The sequence below is a fragment of the Choloepus didactylus genome, chromosome 3 (assembly GCF_015220235.1).
Source record: "Choloepus didactylus isolate mChoDid1 chromosome 3, mChoDid1.pri, whole genome shotgun sequence".
Classification (NCBI taxonomy): Eukaryota; Metazoa; Chordata; class Mammalia; order Pilosa; family Megalonychidae; genus Choloepus; species Choloepus didactylus.
In genome coordinates, this window is record NC_051309.1 from 41,845,416 (window position 1) to 41,866,767 (window position 21,352).

Genomic DNA, 21,352 nt, shown 5'->3' on the forward strand with positions numbered 1-21,352 from the left:
GGGCTGGGAAATGACCCCTGAAGAGATATCCACATCAAATCCCTGGAACCTGTGAGTGCTACCTAGATGGCAAACAATGTGGTGGAGATAAGGCTTTCAAGAGGAAGAGTTTATCCTGGGTTATCTGATGGGTCCTTATGCAGTCACATGTATCCTTATAAGAGAGAGGCAGAGGGAATTTTGAGAGAGACACAGAAGAGGAGGAGGTGAGATGACCGGCAAGGCAGAGACTGGAGGGATGTGGCCACACTGAAGAAATACGTGGAACCACCAGGAACTGGAAGATGTGAGGAACAGATTCTCGTCTAGACCCTTTGGAGGGAGTGCAGCCCTGCCAACACTTTGATTTCAGATTTCTGGCCTCAGAATTGTGAGAGAACTAACTTCGGTTGTTTAAGTCACCCAGTGTGTGGTAGTTTGTACAGCAGTCTTAGGAAACTAGTACAGATGCCATGTGAGGAAGACTTGACTGGCCATTGCTGGCTTTGAAGCTGGAAGGGGGTCACAAGCCAAGGTGGAAAAGGCAAGAAAACAGATTCTCCAGGAAGGAACAGAGCCCTTCCAACAACTTGATTCTAGCCTGATGAGGACTATATCAGACTTCTAACCTTCAGAATTATAAGATAATGAATTTGTGTTGTTTTAAACCATTAAACTTGTGGCCATTTGCTAAAACAGTCATACGAAACTAATAAATCAGCCTCTCCAGAAGTTTGTCAATTACTTAGTCTTTTCAAAGCACCAACTTTTGACTTTATTGAGCCTATCTTTGTTTTTTTATTTCATTGACTATATATATATATATATATATATATATATATATATATATATACACACACACACACACACATATATTTTTTTAATTGAGATTGTTCACATACCATACAACTATCCAAAGATCCAAAGTGTACAATCAATTGACCATGGTACCATCATACAGCTGTGCATCCATCAACACAATTAATTTTTTTCAATTTTTAGAACATTTTCATTACTCCAGAAAAGAAATAAAGACAAAAAAAAAGGGAACTCAAATCCTCCCATACCCCTAACCACCCCCCTCCATTATTGATTCATAGTTTTGGTATAGTACATTGTTACTGTCGATGAAAGAATGTTAAAATACTACTAACTGTAGAATATAGTTTGCAATAGGTACATATTTTTTTTCCTATATGCTTCTCTATTATTAACTTCTAGTTATAGTGTCATACAGTTCTAGTTTGTGAGAGAGATTTCTAATATTTGTATAGTTAATCACAGACACTGTCGACCACAAGATTCACTGTTTTATACATTCCCATCTTTCAACCTCCAACTTTCCTTCTGCTGACATGCATGACTCTGAGCTTACCCTTTCCACCACCTTCACACACCTTTCAGCACTGTTATTACTCTCATAACATGCTACCATATCCAAATGTTTAAGTTCACCCTAGTTGAACATTCTGCTCATAATAAGCAACTACTCCCCATTCTTTAGCCTCATTTTTATCCTTATATTTCATGTCTATGAGTTTGCATATTATAATTAGTTCATATCAGTGAGACCCTGCAATATTTGCCTTTATGTGTCTGTCTTATTTCACTCAATATAGTGCCCTCAAGTTTTCTTCATCAACCCTTTTCTTTTAAGATGGTTTTGTTCACACACCATACATTCCGTCCTAAGTAAACAATCTTTGGTTCCCTGTATAGTCACGTATTTATGTATTCAGCATCATAGCCACTATCTATATAAGCACATATCCATTTCTTCCACAAAGAAGGAGGAAGAGTCAAAGAAGGCAGAGTGACAAAAGAAGAAGAAAAGAGAAAGAAAGAAAAAAAACTTGACAGCTAGAAAGCAACAAAAGGAAAGACAGCATTAACCTAAAGCAGAATAAAGAGCCAGACAACATCACCAATGCCAGGAGTCCCATACCCTTCCTCTATTCCCCACTGCACCCCACCCCCCGTATGCATTTAGCTTTGGTGTATTGCCTCTGTTATATTAAAGGAAGCATAATACAGTGCTTCCATAAATTATAGTCTCTAGTTTGCATTGATTGTATTTTCTCCCCAATCCCACCCTATTTTTAACACCTTGCAATATTGACATTCATTTGTCCTACCTCATGTAAAAACATATTTGTGCCTTTTATTACAATTGTTGAGCATCCTAGGTTTCCCTGAGTTACACAGTCCCAGTCTTTATCCTTCGTCTTTTGTTCTGGTGTCCCACATGGTTTCAACCTTCCTCTTTCAACCATACTCATAGTCATCTTTGCTCAGTGTACTTACATTGCTGTGCTACTATCTCCCAAAATTGTTTTCCAAACCTCTCATTCCTGTCTTTTCCTTTCTGTCTGCAGTCCTTCCTTTAGTGTTTCCCACAGAGCAGGTATGTTGTTCACAAACTCTGTCATTGTCTGTTTGTCAGAAAATATTTTAAGCTCTCTCCCATATTTGAAGGATAGTTTTGCTGGATATAGGATTCTTGGTTGGTGGTTTTTCTCTTTCAGTATCTTAAATATATCACCTCACTTCCTTCTTGCCTCCATGGTTTCTGTTGAGAAATCCACACATAGTCTTTTCAAGCTTCCTTTGCATGTGATGGATCGCTTTTCTCTTGCTTCTTTCAGGATTCTCTCTTTATCTTTGACATTTGATAATCTGATTATTAAGTGTCTTGGCATAGGCCTATTCAGATCTATTCTGTTTGGGGTACTCTGTGCTTCTTGGATCCATAATTTTATGTCTTTCATAAGAAGTGGGAAATTTTCATTGATTATTTCCTCTGTTATTGCTTCTGCCCCTTTTCCCTTCTCTTCTCCTTCTGGGACACCAGTGACATGTACATTCTTGCTTTTCATTTTGTCCTTAAGTTCCCAGAGATGTTGCTCTTATTTTTCCATTCTTTTCCCTATCTGTTCTTTTGTGTGTAGGCTTTCAGTTGCCTTGTTCTCCAGTTCCTGAATGTTTTCTTCTGCCTCTTGAGATCTTCTGTTGTATGTTTCCATTGTGTCTTTCATCTCTTGTGTTGTGGCTTTCATTTCCATAGATTCTGGTTTTTTTAACTTTCAATTTCTACCTTATTTACATCCAGTGTTTTCATTATACAGTTCATCTCTTTCGCCATATCTTCCCTAAACTTTTTGAATTGACTTATTACTAGTTGTTTCACTTCCTGTATCTCAGTTAAGTGTAAGTTTGTTCCTTTGACTGGGCCATAACTTTGTTTTTCTTAGTGTAGGTTGTAATTTTCTGTTGTCTAGGCATGGTTTCCTTGGTTACCGCAGTCAGGTTTTCCCAGACCAGAACCAGCTCAGGTCCCAGAAGGAAGAAATATTCAGTATCCAGTTTCCCTGAGGGTGTGTCTTAGAAGATTGGTACAACCTGTGATGCCTCAGCTCACTGTGCTTTTCTGCCCAGCAGGTGGTGCCTGTCAGACTGTAACTCCAGACTGATGTAAGGAGGTGTGGCCCGTGGCTATTTTCCCCCAGGCTCTGGAATCTGGTTCTGAATGGAAGGCAGGTAGTAGAGCTGGGCCCCACTTTAGGGAAGATAAACCCCTAGGGAAAGGTCATTAGCATTTGAATAGACTCTGCCTGTGCTATCTCCACCCTTGTCTGGGTCAGAGCACTGGGAACTGAAAATGGCTGAGGCTTTCTCCACTGAGCTGAAACAGGGACAGAAAGCCCCCTTCAGGGCCAGTCCATGGCCACACTCTGGCTCTCCAAGGTCAGTTGTCACGCAAAACCTCTGTCTGCTTGTTGGGGATTTGTAGCTCGTAGGGAGCAGTCCATGCTTGTTAATTAAAACCTCAGTTGGACCTCAGCTGAGCTATATTCACTTGCTGGGAGAGAGCTTCTCTTTAGTAACACAAGGCTTTGCAGCTCGGGCTGTGGGGTAGAGGGCTCCCGGCTTGGAGCCGCAGTTTTTACTTACAGATTTTATGCTGTGATCTCAGGCATTCCTCCCAATTCAGGCTGGTGTATGATGAGTGGGTGGTCACATTTGTCCCCCCACAGTTATTCTGGATTATTTACTAGTTGTTCCTGGTGGTTTATTAGTTGTTCCAGGGGGACTAACTAGCTTCCTCTCCTCTCCATGCCACCATCTTAGATCCTCTATTTCATTGACTTTTGCTCTTGTTTTTATTATTTCCTGCCTTCGACTTTCTTTGGGTTAATCTTATTGATAACATCTTATGAATAAACATTTAAAGCTATAACATTTTCTCTATATTCCATAAGTGTAAGTAGATAGCATTTTCATTATCATTCAATAATTAATATTTTCTAATTTTCATTATGATTTCTTCTCAACTATGGGTTATTTACAAGTGAGTTTTTTAACTATCTGAAGATATTATTTGCTTTTAGTTTCCTTTTTTGTTACTAGATCCTAACTTATTTGCATTTAACTAGAGATTTGTAATACAGATTGCTTGAAATTTGTTAAGGGCTGCTTTTATGGTCTAGTAGGTGGTGAATTTTTATTAATATTTCATAAGTGCCTGAAAAATATATATTCCCAGATGTTGAGTTCAATATTCTAATATGTCCATTAGAAAAAACTAGTTGAGTTGTTTGAATCTTCTCTACTCCTATTCTTTGTCTGTTTGATTGTATTTTGCAATGAGAATTATATTTAAAATCTCCCACCATCAAAATGGATTTATAAATGTTTCTTTTAATTAATCTTACTTAGTACATACAAATTTAGAATTAATACATATTCTTGTGAATGAACCTTTTATCCCTACCTTTCTTTATTGCTAGCAATTCTGATATTAAAGTCTTATGATACAATGACATAAACTTTCTTCAGCTACTATTTACTCCATATATTTCTCTTTTCCTTTACTTTCATCTTTTCCCTATCCTGATATTTCAGGTAAGTCTCTTTAAATTTCATATTGCCAAAAATTGTTTTTTAATCTATTCTAGTGCTTTTTTGATTTTTCACTTGGAGAATTTTGTCCACTTACATTTGTTGGAATCATTGATATATTTGTATTTAATTCTACCACATTATTTAGCTTTCTGTTTGTCCCATTTTTCCTATTCTTACCTATTTTACTGTCTACTGAATTAATTCCATTATTTTTCTCATTCCATTGGTTTTCCCTTGACTTATTTTGAACATCATACATCATATTCCTATTATCTTAGTAGTTAACATAATACTTTTAAATGTACATCGTTAACAAAGTCTAAATTCAATCAATAATGTTACTCTCTCTCAAATAATTCAAAGATCTTAGAATTCTTTAACTCTGATCATCTCCTTTCTGACTTAAATGCTATTGTTTAATAAATTTTAGTGCTATCTTGTATTTTCATTGACTGCAAAATTAGTTGTTATTTAGTTTTATGTAGTTAATGCTTTCTAGATTTTTTTAGATTTACCCATCTTTGGGATCTTTTTTTCCCCTGCCATTTTCTCTTTGTATATCTGGCCATCCTTCTAGAATCATTTTCTTTCTTCTGAGGTTAATTCTTTAGTAGTATCTTCACTGAGGGTTTGCTGATTATAAATGCTCTGCTTTTTAAAAATGTCTGTTCTACCAATTCTAGCATTGAGGTGGTGGCCAGACCCTCTGCAATTCCCAGGGCATCTGAGAAAAGGGGCACGGTAGCACTCTTCCTGAACAATGGGGTGGAAGGCCTGCCCTCCCCAAATAACAAGGCAGACTCCACCTTTCCACACACAAGGGTGGGCCAACTCTCTTGACCCAAGAAGATGTCTTCAGTCCAGACTTCAGCTTCCATGGTTCTGCTGTTGGAGTGATTTTTCCTCCAATTTGTCCCTTTCCTGTCCCTTTTTGTCCAGGGTGGCAGTGGTTCCATTCACACAAACTCTCAAAAACTTGTCCATTTTGCAAGTAACACACAGGGTTCCAAACCATCAGAAAGCAGGGCTTTCCACAGATCCTTCCTGGATAATGGCATCTCCAATCCTGACTGCAATGAAATGGCTGACTGGTTCCATGTTCAGTTCAACCTTCACATGGAGCACTATTCTCTGAGGACTCCCTTTCCAGAAACTCAGAATTTTCCAAACCATCAATTTCTGGTTTCTTTGTGCCTCAGAGTTCAGTGCTCAGCTTACCCCTTTCCTCTCACATTTTACTATAAGCTGCAAGGAGAAACCAGGCTGCACCTTCTGTATTTAGCTTGGAGATCTCTTCAGCTAAATATCCAAGTTCATCACTCGCAAGCTCTGCCTTCCATCTGACATCAGAACTCAATTTCACCGAGTTCTCCTCCACTTATAAACAAGGATCACCTTTCCTTCAGTTTCCAATAACACATTCATCATTTCCTGCTAAGGCCTCATCAGAAGTACCTTTAGCATCCATATTTCTACCAACAGTCTCTTCAAAGTAATCTAGGCTTCTTCTATCAAACACCTCACAATTCTCCCAGCCTCTACCCATTACCCAATTTCCAAGCTGTTTCCACATTTTTTGTATTTGCAATAGCAGCACTCCACTCCTGGTACCAAAATCTGTTTTAATTTCCTAGGCTGCTAGAGCAGATACCGTGAAATATGCTGGCTTAAACACTGGGAATTTATTAGCTTACAAGCTTAAAGTTTTGAGACCATAAAAATGTCCAAATCATGGCATCATAACGCCAATGCTCTCTTCCCAAAGACTGGTGATTCTTGGCTTCTCTGCTCCTCTGCCACATTGCAAGGCACATAGTGGCATCTGCTGGTCTCTCCCTTCTCTTCCAGATTTTGTTGCTTTCAGCTTCTTGCTTCCATGACTTTCTCTCTCTCTCCGAATTCATTCCATTTATAATGGACTCCAGTAATAGGATTAAGGACCATCCTGATTGAAGTGGGTCAAACCTTAACTGAAGTAACCTCATCAAAAGGTCCTACTTAATGGGTCCACACCACAGGAATGGATTAAAATTAAGAACATGTTTTTCTGGGGTACATACAGCTTCAAACCACCACAATGGGTAATACATCTGTTGTGTTGACCAGATTTGGTACTGAGGAATCTATAGAGGATACAGATTTACTCACACAACATTTGAGGCAGACTATATAAACTTCTTGTTCAGGTGGGGTGGGTCAAAGTTTGGGGCAATTTTTAAGTTACTGCGGGAGTATTTGAAAGGCATGTTTGGGATGTAAGAAAGAGACTGCTCATTTTAATGTTCAAAACAAGGGAAGTAAAGTATACTAAGAAATTCCCCAAGGATAAAGAAAATGGCAGGAAAATGACTCAGGGTAATGAGGCACATATCTCTTAGTAAAAGATTCTGTGAAATAAATTTCACAGATTGTGCAGCCTAAAAGGTCTAGGTTTGTGATGTAATTTTATGTTTCAAATGTAAGATGAGGATAATAACACCTCGTATATCTAATTCACAAGATAGTTGTAAAAAGCAGATGAGAAATAGTTCCTTCAAGAAAGTTACCTTTTCCTTTTTAGTTCCTTTACAATATGACACATAATATTTGCTCAATCAACAAATCTTCATTAAGTGCCTAATGAAGTTGAGTGCCTAGCTCCTAACATGACAGATACTGTCCTAAGTGTATGGAAATCATCACTGAACAAAACAGACATAAACCTCATTTTTCATGGAGCTTACATTCTATTTGGAGAAGTCAGACAATAAAAAATACACATAACAAATAAGTACATTATATAGGTGATAAGTGCCATGGAGGAAAAGGAATAGAACAGGGTAAGGAGAAGATAAAGCACCATATTAATGTTTTGGAGAAAGTAATTTTTTCTCTAAAGACAAAAAAGATATACTAAGAGAGAATTTATCCACCAAAGCAATAAGACAAGCAGTTAAAAAGCATCACAAGCAAGGGTTGTTGACACTGCCCAAAATGAAAAATATCATATTCAGCAGCATTTCTTTTTGCCAGCATATATTTTCTAAAATATCTACATACAAGTATTGTTTCATATCTTTAGTCAATTTGAAACTATAATGTTTCAGAAATTCAACAAGAAGTAAAGCCTTCTTGCTCAACCAAACGTGAGTTAAAATACTTAACATGAGTTAAAATGAGTTGTTATTTGTAAAAGCACTTGGCACATTACCTGGCACATGTAAGTATATGTATTTGTTAAACAAAAAAATTAAAAGTCATAAGAAGACTATGTCCCAAAACCTTTTGGGGATTACTGATTAAATTATTAATGCACCAGTTAAGAAGAAGAAAATAAAGGGAACATTTTTGAGAATTACAATAACACTTTTAGGCAAATTAATTCCAGATATGCTCAATATGATATTCTTTATAATATAGACATAGTGATGTGAACATATGGTCATGTATTTCAGAGTTTATCCTATAGTTTTTAAGTATTTGAATTCCTTTATCCTTTGTTTTCTTCGGTTTCACTGCTCATTTCAGTACAATTTCCATTAGAAAGTGTGAAATGGAAGGGGAAATGAAGGCTGGTAAACATAGTTTATGTCAGTTTGGCTCTTAAAAGTATGTGAGGAAGTCAAAACAGCTTGATAAAATTAGGTTTGAGGTGTTTTCATCTGTGCTATTCCTGCCCTGCATCACCATGGATCATTGGGAGCATACTTGTATAATTTACTATAATTTCTGGTTTCAGGAATACTTGAGATATTAATATGAGGAAATTTCATTTGAAAATCAATAATAATTGCTTCTCTTACTAAGTGCTTCTGCAAGCATGTTTGGGGGAGTAATAGGTTATTATTATTCCAATTCTGACAGTTGTTATTTCTCTTTGCAAATAAAAAACAGCAGGAACATTTTCCCCAGAGGGGCTGGGAAGCAACTTTCTGGTCCTATCACAACTTTTTCACATGGCAATTTCAGTATTTCAGTATTTGCTGTATTGTTTGCTAGTCAGCCCCTCTGCCCTCCCACTGACAACTCCTTGAAGGAGGAATTGACTTTTCATCTTGTAGTCCCAGATTTTTTGGCCTAGCTCCTAATGCACAGCAGACACTATTGATGAGTGGAAGAATAAATCAATAAATGATCACTGGGTTTTATATGAGGATTAACCAGGTCTCTCTCCTAAACACTCCAAGTCCCACAAAAGCAGGTTGGTAAGTTCCCTTGTTTGGGAGCAACCCAGCTACCTTAATTGCAAACTGCTCTGATTCAAATGTATCCTTTCCATTTTAATATTTCTGTTACCCACATCTAACATAAGGGTATCAAGCCATTATGTCCATTACTGTTTCTTAGTATAAGCTGCCTTTCAAATAAACTGGAAGGTTAAAACAGTCTTGTAGGATAGGATATCTTACTCAGTACATGCCCAATGCAAACTCATTAAAAGTCTCAAACATTTGTTGAAGAATTTCAGTTCCCCTTCGTTGCTCAAGTTAGACTAAATAGTTTACACTGTGTACTTGTGATATTTATTCCCATGGTTATTCAGAGACTCAGATACACTCTTGATGAAAAACGATCAAACACAGTGCTCTGTTTTTAACATAGGCCTTCAGAGGGTTTATTATTTTGAAATCAAATCTATTAAACCTTGTGAATATGTTATTCCTCATTAAGATTCTTTTTTAATTCATTTTATGTGTAAAAGACAGGATATCAATGAATAATTTATAAGCAAACATCATTTTATAATATTTTCGTTAGAAATTAAAGTGACTATAACACGAGAAAAATAGAAGGGAAAAAAAAAGACACAACTGATAGAGAGGGTCAGACTAGGCAGGGTAGTCTCTGGGTTAATTTTAGCCCATCTAAAACGGCTTATCTCTTAGCTTATTTAAATAATTTTTCCAGATGTTTTATTTTATGAAATTAACTGGTTGACAAGTCAATGCATTTAATAATCTAGCTATTATTGTGATTAAAAATTACTAATAAAAAACACAACAAATATGGTCAGGGCTCATGAGCTTAATCAAGATAAGATTGTATTAAATGAGGCTATACAAACATGTTCCTGGTGATTCATAAACCATTATAAAAATGCAAAGCATTATTTTACACTATTGCACACATAAAACATTTTGCCTAATAATCAGCTCTTCATTTATGTTGGCTTTATGCATAATTCCTTCTACCACTAAATTACACAGGTAAGGCAGTGGCTCTCAGACAATTTTGTTTGTTGACCTGAGTAGGGTACCTTTGAAATCAAATCCCCATATAATTCCATCACCTCAAAAAGAGTTCTGGGAAATATTTATGCCGTTCTTGGATCAGGTAAGAAGAAATAGCTATTTTAAGTTTGGGGAGACAGGAAAGGTAGTGTTGGGAGCTTATGTAATCAATTATGAAACTAAAGGAACAAAAATCATTATAAATGGCGGTTGCTGATAAGATGAACAAGAACTGACATATGACTATCAGGCTAAGGATGTCTGTAAAATACTATTAGGCCAAGGACTTGAAAAAGCTCTTGCTTCTATCCACAGATCGGAGAGGGCACTAAAGCTCCCACCTGTGTCCTACCTCCCCCCGCCCATGAATTTCTCTGTGTTTTGAACTGGCTTTTTCCTGCCCACCACTACCCCACACTTGGCGAAAACAGAGAACTAAAAGAACAGTGCGTCTGGCAGAAAAAGGAAAACCTTTAGCATGCTCTTATGTAGTCACCATTTCTCATAAAATACTAACTAATACTTAGCATATAGTTTGTTAAATCTCTTCTAGGTTTACTACCTGGTTTTCATTAGATCCAACATAATTATATGGAGTGCTAGGTACATCTATATGATCTACGTTAGATGACTATCCATTGAGCTTCCTCTCAGCCCACTATCTTATTAACAATAGATAATCTTTATTCTAACCATTTCCTTTATAACATATTTTCACTCAGTAAATTTAAGATTAGAAATATATGCTATGGTTGCTTAATCTAAACAACATAATGACAGAAAACCAAGAGAAATTTGAAAAATTTCACAATATTTCGCTTAGTATTTATTTAGCAAAAAATAATTTTTATCATTAACAATTGCCAAAAGGTGGAAGCAAGCCAAGTATCCATCAACTGATGTATGAATAAACAAACTGCGGGATATACACACAATGGAATATTATTCAGCCATAAAAAAGAATGAAGTTCTGATACATAAAAGACTATGGATGAACCTTGGAGACATCGGGTTGAGTGAAATAAGCCAGGTATAAAAGGACAAATATTGTGTGATCTCACTGATATGAAATATTTAGAATAAGCAAAATCATAGAGTCTGAAACTAGAATATAGGTTACCAGGGGCCAGGGTGGGGGTAAGGAATGGGGAGTGAATGCTTAAATTGTGTACAGAGTTTCTATTTGGGATGATGGAGAAGTTTGGGTACTGGATGCTGGTGATGGTAGCACAATATTGTGCATATAATAAACAGCACTGAAATATGGTTAAAAGGGAAATTTTAGATTGTATATATATTACTAGAATAAAAATTTTTAACAATATCCATACAACTATACAACATAAACAGTGAACCCTAGAGTAAAACACGGACTGTGGTTAATAGTACAGTTATAAAAATGTTCTTTCATCAATTGCAGCAAATGTACCACACTAATGCAGGGTGTTAGCAAAAAAGCAGTATATTGGAACTCTGTATCTTATGCATGATTTTTCTGTAAACCTACAACTTCTATAATAAAAAAATAAAAAACATTTTTATATGGCTACTTAGGATTATGTATATTGAGCATTAAATAATCATTGCAATATGCCATCAAATATAATTAACAAAAATATTTTTATCTGGCTACTTAGCATCATATATACAACATTAAATAATCATTACAGCAAATCTTCAAATATTTTTTCTCTGGATTTTAATCAAATTCATATAACTTTCTAATAATAGAATACATCATTTTCTTTTTTGCTTTTTCTTATCATTAAATGCTAGGGGACACAATCTGTCCAGAAAATCACATTAACACATTGTCAAATTGTTTACTAACATTCAAAAATAGTTTTGATTTTCATCCATTTATTTTCCTAATCTAGGTTACAGCAGTCACATCACAATTCTTGGAAATGTTCAGAGTTAATTTTGTTCTATTTTGCTCTAGTCACAACCACACACATGCACCTGCTTAAATTTGCACCCATCTTATTCTAATTTTGTTTTGAAAATATACAAATATTCCTGTTTTTCAAAAAGCGACAGTAAATTATTTGTGTGAAATAGTGATGAGGGAGGGAATTCAAGCATTTTAATGTAATAAATGTCACTTTCCTTATTAAATAATTCCAGAATGTAAAAACATATTTTAAACTGTTTTGAAGGAAACTTTCATAATTGAAAATCATGTGGTAAGGCTATTGTAATCTCAATGTTTCATATCTAGACTACAGATTTTAAATGCTTCTTTTCGTTTTTACAGATAAGAAATAGGAATGAGGTCGCTGCGCTCTGTAACAGTCATCTAAAATTACAACATTGTTTTATCTTATCAGTGTATCAATCATAGAACTTTAGCCAATGCAGCCTGTATCCAAACAGAAGACCTTTTCTTTGATCATTAGCTAACAGAATTTTACAAAATTTTTAAAGGAAATAAAGATTATAATTTTATACTCACCTTCTGGTGTCTTGAAATATTCTGGCAAAATTAAAATGAATGTGATCAATATTGCCATAAATAATTTAAGGGGTGCTGTCTTTGTCATGTCTACTCGTATGACACAAATGTGCTCCCATTCAGCACATGGATGGTATGTTTCTTCCTTCTTCAAGTCTCATCTCTGTGGTGCTTTAGTTGATGCAATTTGCCTCATACTCACTTCCTTTTGGGTAAGACTTAAAAAAGAGGCCTTGAACTGAGACTTCTTCATTTTGAGTCATTTCCCATTAAGGAAGCTACCCTCGAGTAAGTCCTTTCAAACTATCTTCCAAATAAATAAGATAAATAAGTGATCTCAAAAAGCAAAGGAGTCTTGCTCTAATCTAATTTTGAAGCTACTTTCCCATATTTAGTAATCTATGTGAATAAGTATAAACCCGCAATGTACTCACCAAAAACAAAAGGGTGAATGTTAGTCATGTCCAAGTGTTACGTATGTCATTCATGCATATATTCACTAAATAATTGTTGATGCCCTTTTCTTCTCTCTCTTTTTTTTTAATTAGAGAGTTGTAGGTTTACAGAAAAACCATGCTGCAAGTATAGAGCTCCCATACCCACCCCCACTCCTCTCACTGTTGATTCCCTTTTAAGGGCTAGGTGCTGTGTTGGATTCTGGTGTTCAGAAAACACTAGGTCCAGAAGCCAGTAAGCAATAAAAAGTGGAAGGATAAAGTAAAGGTAGCCAAAATTCTATTTTATTTTATTTATTTTACTACGTTGTTAAGAAGCAGTAGAATGGGACTCATTATCATTATACCTGTAAACACAGTGACAATCCTTACAGGATCCACATTCTGGAAGAAGTTCCAAAAGAAAACTTTCATTATGATAATCCCAGTGAAATAAAGTACTTTGTCTTAGCATATCAATGAAGGGTAGAGAAAAAATACATATGTGAACAAAGTATATGTGCAAATAAATATTTTTAACTCAGAAAGTGCAGTTATCCAGTGTTTTGATGGTTCTTGCTGTACTGGATAGCATCAGTCATTTTCTCCCTGCTCCCTCCCTCCTGTACCCCTGTCTCCATCCAGAATGAGGTACAGTCCGTCACTCCTACTGATTCCTCTTGATGATGTTCATGAAGTGTTCTATGTTTGATGTCCCCCCCCATTTTGACTCAGCCTCAGAACCTGAGGCCTCTTAACTCATCTTTCCCACATGCCCACTGATTGCTGCACCCAATCTGCAGGCTGGATATTGGTGGGGAGTGGTGGAAGGCCAGTCCCTGGAGGCTCCCCCATCTCGCAGCTTTCACTAACTTGTCAGTGGAAGTTCTACTCCCCATTTTGACTCTGCTTTGGTCCCTGGAGACATTTTGACTCTTATCTATGATTACATACATTTCAACCACAATTATTTTATCCATGGAAATGAAATGTATCAGGAAAGTATTTTCTTGATATAACACCATTAAATCAGTTTAGTCCCTTGATTTCGCTTTGTAAACAAGACAGTTAAACTGTTTCTATTTTCTTCCACTTTAATTTTGATTTTACTGAAATTAGTTTCATTAATAGCTATTCTTTTCTATGAAATTTTACAGAAGCACTTTCGTTTGTTTATTATGTTTTATCTATATTAAATTTTATTCAATTGTGAGCTTTCTTTGTGGTCATATTTCTCCTGGGCCACTCCCCCTCTACTATGACCTGACTCTGGGGATACTGTTCTTGGGCACTTGGAAGACACACTTCTCCAGCAGCTCCATGGGCCTTTGGCTGTGACAGGCTGACCCAGGTGTTCTGCAGCTGGCTGTTCTGGTGATGTCCATCGGGTGGATGCTGGGAAACCAGCTCAAGGACTCCAAGTCTCCAGCAACAGCTTGGCAGCTCTAAAGACAGCATTCCCTCAGATTTTTACCTCTAATCCACTTGCTAGACATCAGTGTGTCATTCTGAGTTAACAAATCCATGAGAAAATTATGGTATGCCCTCAGATATTTCAGGACTCTTTTGTTGTCCACAGTTATTCTAGTGTATTACTAACTCAATTTTTACAATTACTTTTGATCATTCAGCCTCCAGCTACTAACTGCTTGAAGAATCAGCAAATCAATAGCAAGTGATTACTTCCAAATATTCCCAGGGTCAAATTCTCCAAGATTCAGTGTTAAGGGTTAAAATTAAAGGGTCAAAATATCTTGCTTTTCTGACTGTCATAATTCAACCACTAAAATACTTTATAATCATAAATGCTATGCAACAAAATATATCATTAAATATTTCTATTTTAAACACCAGCAATCATTAAGATTTAAGAATTAAGTTGTAGGTTCTTGTAGGTAATACAACTTAAAATGATAGTGCCTTATAAATAAATGAACATCAGTTGTGACTTTATTTATGTTTTAATCTTATTTTGAAGATAGAGCTAAAGCAACAGAAAAGTTGGAAATGTAAACAAACCTGGAGTAGACAGGCAATGAATGGTGTGTAAGAAACTTGCTTTAATGATGCTATTTGTGGCTTTGATTTACATAACATGAAGGTCTGAGCTGTGGCAAACTCTAAACCTTTAAGTGTATGACCCCCCTTGAATCTGTGTTCTCCTCTTTCGCATATTTCTGTTAAATGAATGTACTGTCATCAAGTCTGAGTCACCCACACTTGAAAACTCAGTGGTATCACTTATTTTTAAAGATCAATCCATAGATATCATAATTCATTTAACCCTACTCCAATTGTTGTTATTTACAAAATTTATATACTGTACCATGTATATAAATCTCTGTGTGAATCTATGATTATAGAGTGGAATTACTGAAACAGAGAGCATAAAGATTTTTGAAGTTCTTAATTCAATAGCCAACTGTCTTCCAGAGAAACTGTGTCAACATGCATTTTACAAACAGTGTTTGAGTGACCATGTATCACCAAACTTCATCAGTAGCCTATTTTATTCTTTTAACCTCAGCCAATTTGAAAGAGAAAAAAATCTTGTTTTAATTTGCATGTCTTAAGCTAGTAAGTTTGAATTTTTTTCTTATTTGCTAACAATTGAATTTATTCTTTTGTGAATTGCCTGTTAATGTCTTTTATTGGAACATTCATATCTTTCTTGTTGATTTATAAGTTTTTTTCTCTATTGAGAATGTGTATCTTTTGTCATATATGTTGAAAACATTTTTCCTAGGTTGTCATTTGCCTTTTCATTTTGTATATGGTGGGGATTCCCCCCACTATTTTGTGAAAGAACATAAAATATGGAAGAATAGATACATAAATTTTATGCTGAGAAATACAGTTCTTCCCTAATGGGTTTATAATATTATACCAAATAATTTTTAGTTTATCAAGTAGTTTATTCTTAAATGCAAAATCTGCTTGCAGTTTGATTTTTGGTTTCCTGGAATGCATAATAACAAACAAAAAAAGCTGGGTCATCTCCCTCTAAAACTTGTTGGAGTTGATAATAATGGTAATGGCCCACATTTCCATATTTTGTTTTGCAATTTCCAAAGCACTTTCACATACATTATATTATAAAAGGAGAATCTAGGAACTGCTGAGGACTACAAATCTGTAATTACTCACCCACTCTGTGCTTCTCCCTCTTATCTGAATGAAAGAATAAAAGATTTATAAATCTAAAGCAACAGTGATTACTACTACTAGATTAGTGTTTAACTTTCCTAAGTCTTATATTCCATATCTGAGACCCAAGTTCTCAGAATACTTTGTGTTCATACTTCTAATCCAAATTGAAACTCTTAAACAATCACACATTGTATGCTAGATACAAATTTTTTAAAATGAGGGACTCCTTTATTTCAAGGAGCTGCTCCACCAGGAAAGCAAGAACAATATATATATATACATATAATATATATGTTAAATAAGTAACAGCATTAAAAATGATGCTTCAATTTAACTTTTACTTCATATATTATTACATGAAATATATACTTATGAATCAATATATTTTCTTTTTTCTAATGGAAACTATCACTTATTTTTAAAGACAAATCCATAGATATCATAATTCATTTAACCCTACTCCAATTGTTGTCATTTAAAAAATTTATATACAGCACCATGTATATAAATCTCTGTGTGAATCTATGATTACAGAGTGGAATTACTGAAACAGAGAGTATAAAGATTTTTGAAGTTCTTCACTATATTCTGCAGAAATGTCTTTTGGAATCAATAATTACAATAAGGATTGAGCATTTACTCTGTGTTATGTCATAGTATTGAATGCTTTACGTGGATTATTTTATTCAAACACCCAGCAACTCTTGGAGGGAATTACTATTAAGGTTCCAATTTTATTGGCAAAAAAAGGAGCTATAGAGAAGTCAAAGTCACATAGTTAATAAAGGGTAAAGGTAGGATTCAAACCCAGAGGGTCTGACTGAAGACTCACTGCCTTCAGGCACTGCGTGATACTGCCACCCGATTTTGTCTGCTGCAACTCAGGCTGAGTGACATTTGTCAAGAAGGTTCACTTAACATGGCAAAATAATAATAATAGCAAGCACAAATATAGCCCTTACCATGTGCCAGATACTTCTCTAACCCAGGATTTCTCAACTGCTTGCACTATTGACATTTTAGACTGGGTACTGTGCTTTGCACTGCAGATTGTATAGCAACATCCCTGGCTTCTACTCACTAGTTGCCAGTATCACCCCCCCCCCCCCCAAGTTGTGACAACCAAAAATGTCTCTAGACATTGCCAGATCGCCCCTGGGTGAGGATCACTGCACTAAGCACTTCACTTACATTAAGTCATTTATTCCTCATAACGACCTTATGAAATAGTTACATCATTATTTGCCTTTTACTCACTTCAGACCAATTCTATCTTAGGTAATCTAATCATTCAGCCAGTGAATTTAAAAACCAATTCATAATCTGGATCAGCCTAATTACTTCTAATTGTGTTACTTGTGGATAAGCTATTTATTTTGGCAACACAGGAATACTTGGATTAGCACATTCAGTGGGGGGAATAATCTCTTATTAATGAAATCTGCCTGAGCATGGCGAAGGTTCAGGAAAGTTCTAACCTCTTCATTCATTTTGCGATTCATTCAACAAGTATTTACCGAAGACTTTAAATATCAGGTGATGTTCTGAACTCTGGAGCTACAGCAGCAAATGAGTCAATGTCCTTGCCTTCACATTGTAGTGGGAAGGTACCTTTGAATGAGAGACAATAATCAAGTAAATAATGATAATAATTATCATTAAATAATGATAATAAGTGTTCTGAAAAACATAAGGCAAAGTATCAGGCTGAGATGTGTTAGGAGAGAGTTGGGCAGGACACATGTTGGTTAAATAGGGATGTTAACGAAGGCCTTGTATGAGTCCATTTACATGACATGTGAGAAAAGGTAAAACTACAGAGACAGAAAACGGATCAGTGCTTGCCAGAGGCTGGAGGTGGAAGGAGAGGCTGACAACAAAGAGCAAGAGGGAATTTTTAGGATGATAGAAATAGTCTGTATTTTGACTATGGTAGTGGTTACACGACTCTATGCATTAGTAAAAATTCAGAAATGTACACTAAAAAGGGTGGATTTACTATATGTAAATTATAACTCAGTTGACACCCCTCCCCCCTTCTCTCCATACAGAGCCTGTTTTAGAAAAGATTATTAAGAAAAGGACTGGGGTGCTGTTTCTGAGGCTGGCAGCTTTCCCCTGGGCCAGAGTCTGAACTTAATTGAGGAGAAAGCCAGAGGGGCCTGGGGCAGAAGATTCCCTGGGCAGGAGATGATGGCAACACTACCCACAGCCAGCCTCATTAGCTTCAGTGGTTGTGGTGAGGTTTTTGCAAAGAAGCCCCAGGGCATGAGGGCACACAGGAAGTCACCCCTTCCTCAGGTTCAGCCCAGACAACCCTCGTCCGGGCAGAGAAAGAGAAAAGGTAATCAGCATTGCTCAGAGCACAGGCTGAATTTCACTGACCCACCTTCTCTTTGCTCACCTAGTTTATTTCTTCCCCAGAGGGTCTCGTTAGTATCATCTACCACCGGGGTGTTCAGAATGCTTGGGACTGGCATTGTCCACCACAGGCCTTCAGGCTCACACCTCCTCGGAGGTGGCTGACTTTCTCGAGCCCAGCTCACACATGCCTGCTTTGCTGGCACCGTCCCTGCCCCAACCACCTGTCAGGGGGAAGACGGAGTTTGTCTTCACTAACAAAACATGCTGCATGAGATAGCAGCCTATGCAGGAAACAACCTGTTGAGGCTGCTTGCCTTACAAGTATGGGGTAGCATGTTCTGCCCAGCCAGCACGCTCAGAGAGGGGAGGCAAGAGGAGAAAAACACCCTGGAATGGATTCCTAGGCCTCCTGTAGTATTTCAGCCCCTGGAAACAAAGTTTCTGGCAACAAATCTGACACTGAAATGCATTGTCTTGTTTATTTTATGTATAAAGAGACAGAAAAGCACAATCAAAACATTCTTCATGATGCTCGAATATAACAATCTTTGACTCTTTAGGAAACAGTAAAATCAATTACTCAGAGCCTGAAAATATTAGGTCCAATAGGTTCCATCTCAGATCAACAGAACTGGCTACATGAAGAGAGAGCTTCTAAATATGAGTAATACTTTTCCCAATTTGGGGGGCAGGGGAACAAGTCGGGGGAGCACAGAGAAGGAAATGTTTATTATATTCCCCCTTGTATTCTCAGATCATTGCCTCTGTGAATGTTTTGGAATATGTATAGTGTGTGCCACCTTCTATTCACCCACTGTTTTTTGTATCTCAGGTCAGCTGCTTGTTACTCAGTCAGAATCTTTCCCCCAAAATTCTGTGCTAAGTATAGTTACTGAATATAGAATGCAAGTGTGAGTACAGAAGGATGTGTGCTTTTAAAAAGACAAACTAAATGGCAGAGAAAGAGGATGCAGAATGTTTGATAAGAACTTTTCAGTGCACGGATCTGTCTGATTGATCTTTGTTCATTCTGTCCCCTCACAGCAAGTAGCACAGTGCCTTACATGCTGTGGGCTTCTTCAGATTATTATTTGTTGCTAAATGAATACTCTATAAATTCTATAAATGAATACTCTACAAACCATCAGCACAGTAAAAGCCTAGGTTCTCAACCTGTACAGCAGTTATGAACCTGTTCTCTGAGAACATTCAAAAAGAAACCACTGGAAAAAAAAAAAATCAAAAAGAAACCACTGGGGACGGGGTGGGGGGTGGGGAGTAGTGGGGGAGAAACCAGACTGAGCAGTTCCTGTCTGTTGAACAGTGAATCAGGAAGTAATATATCAAATAAAAGATACATCCTGGAAAATTTTTTAACCCATGGGACATCAACATCAACTAGTAGTTTGGCAACAGTTATTTTTTAGGGGGTAAAATAAATATATCAAGATGCTGGATGATGATTTTTACTGCATGGAAATAAATGCAAGTTCTTTGTGTTCATTTCCATGCCCTTTTGTAAGTTTATGGAAATCTAAACTAAGGACCTTCTAAAGCTTCATGAAACTATTAGCATAACACCATAAATGAAAGGAAAGTTCTTAACTGTGTATGTTATAATGCTCAAGGAAAGAATGACCACACTCTAAGGTGCTGTTTCTCAAAGCTTGGTAGGCAAGGGGTATTTTTTCATTCATCCATTCACTCATTCATGCAGCAAATATTTATGAGTGCTTGCCATCAAAGGCCTCTCACATAGGCAGTGATCATACGAGAAAACTAATATTCACAGCATATCCGGAAACTGCTACGACAGAGGGGCACACAGGGTACTAAAAGAGCGTCGACAGGGAACACTCTTGGTTTGGAAAGGTCAGGATAAAGTTTGCCAGAGGAGACGGGCCTTGAGTTGAGTGTTCAAGGACGTAGGCAAGCAAAGATTGGCCTGGAAAGCTACTTCAGATGGAAGAAACATATGTAAAGGCACAGATGTGGAAGAAATGATATATTCTGAAAACTGCAAGTAGTTCTGATTGAGCCTAAGGAGAGGTAGACAGGGATTAGGTTATGAAGGACCTTACAACCATGCTAAGGTGTTTGAACTTTATTTTGAAGGCAATGGCCACTAAATTGTGAAAAGCAGGGTCCTGAGGAATGAACAGAATTAGGTTTGTAGTTTAGAAAGGTTAGGGAGGTTAGCAGGAGGTGTTTAAAGCCTGTTTTACAAAAACCATTTTTCCAATCGGAGAGCATGGCCTAATTTTAGAAGGGTTACTTATGAATGGGTGAATGGAAACATGTGCATGAGAGAATGCACATTCCTTTCCCAAGCCCCAGCACTGGGGGTTTGGGGGTGGGGGGTGGTAGTTTTACCTGAATGCTCTGGTGATGGAAGTGGTGGCTTGACAGTGGGCTTATAATGATCTTTCCTCCATGTGCAAGGAGTGAGTCTCACCTGAAGGAGTTTGTACGTGTCCCTCACCATGGTCCTACAATCTGATCTTGTCTAAGCCATATCCTGACTAGAAGTAAGAATTGAGCAGAAGTGTAAATGGGACTTTTAGCTTTACCATGTAGAAAAAGAAAGGGAATCAAAAGGGAAGAAAACTAGGCAGATTTCCTGCAACTTTACGCATGCCATTTGGGGATGGAAGTTTGTTCTTGAAAGAATGGAGACTAGAATAGAAGCTAAATAAATGAATGAAGTCATTGGTTTTGCTTATATTTTCCATAATTTTATTTTATTTCCCTTTAGATTTTAAAGTTTATTTTGAAAATTCTAGTTTACTGCTCTGTGGAAAAGGGAACCAGGGAAACTTTTTTTTTCTTTTTGGTCTGTATTTGGGCCAAGTTAAAAG

General features: G+C 36.7%; 1 protein-coding gene across 4 annotated transcripts in view; it reads right to left on the bottom strand.

Annotated features, from left to right (window-relative positions):
- The window catches only part of TMEM156 (transmembrane protein 156), a 72,449-nt gene extending 59,754 nt beyond the window's left edge, over positions 1-12,695 (bottom strand). For all 4 annotated transcript variants that reach the window (XM_037829593.1, XM_037829592.1, XM_037829595.1 and 1 more), the window contains exon 1: positions 12,547-12,695. In XM_037829593.1, coding sequence (XP_037685521.1) covers positions 12,547-12,634 — 88 coding nt within the window. In that variant the 5' untranslated portion in view covers positions 12,635-12,695. The remainder of the gene's footprint in view (positions 1-12,546) is intronic.
- Between the last annotated feature and the right edge of the window lie 8,657 nt (positions 12,696-21,352).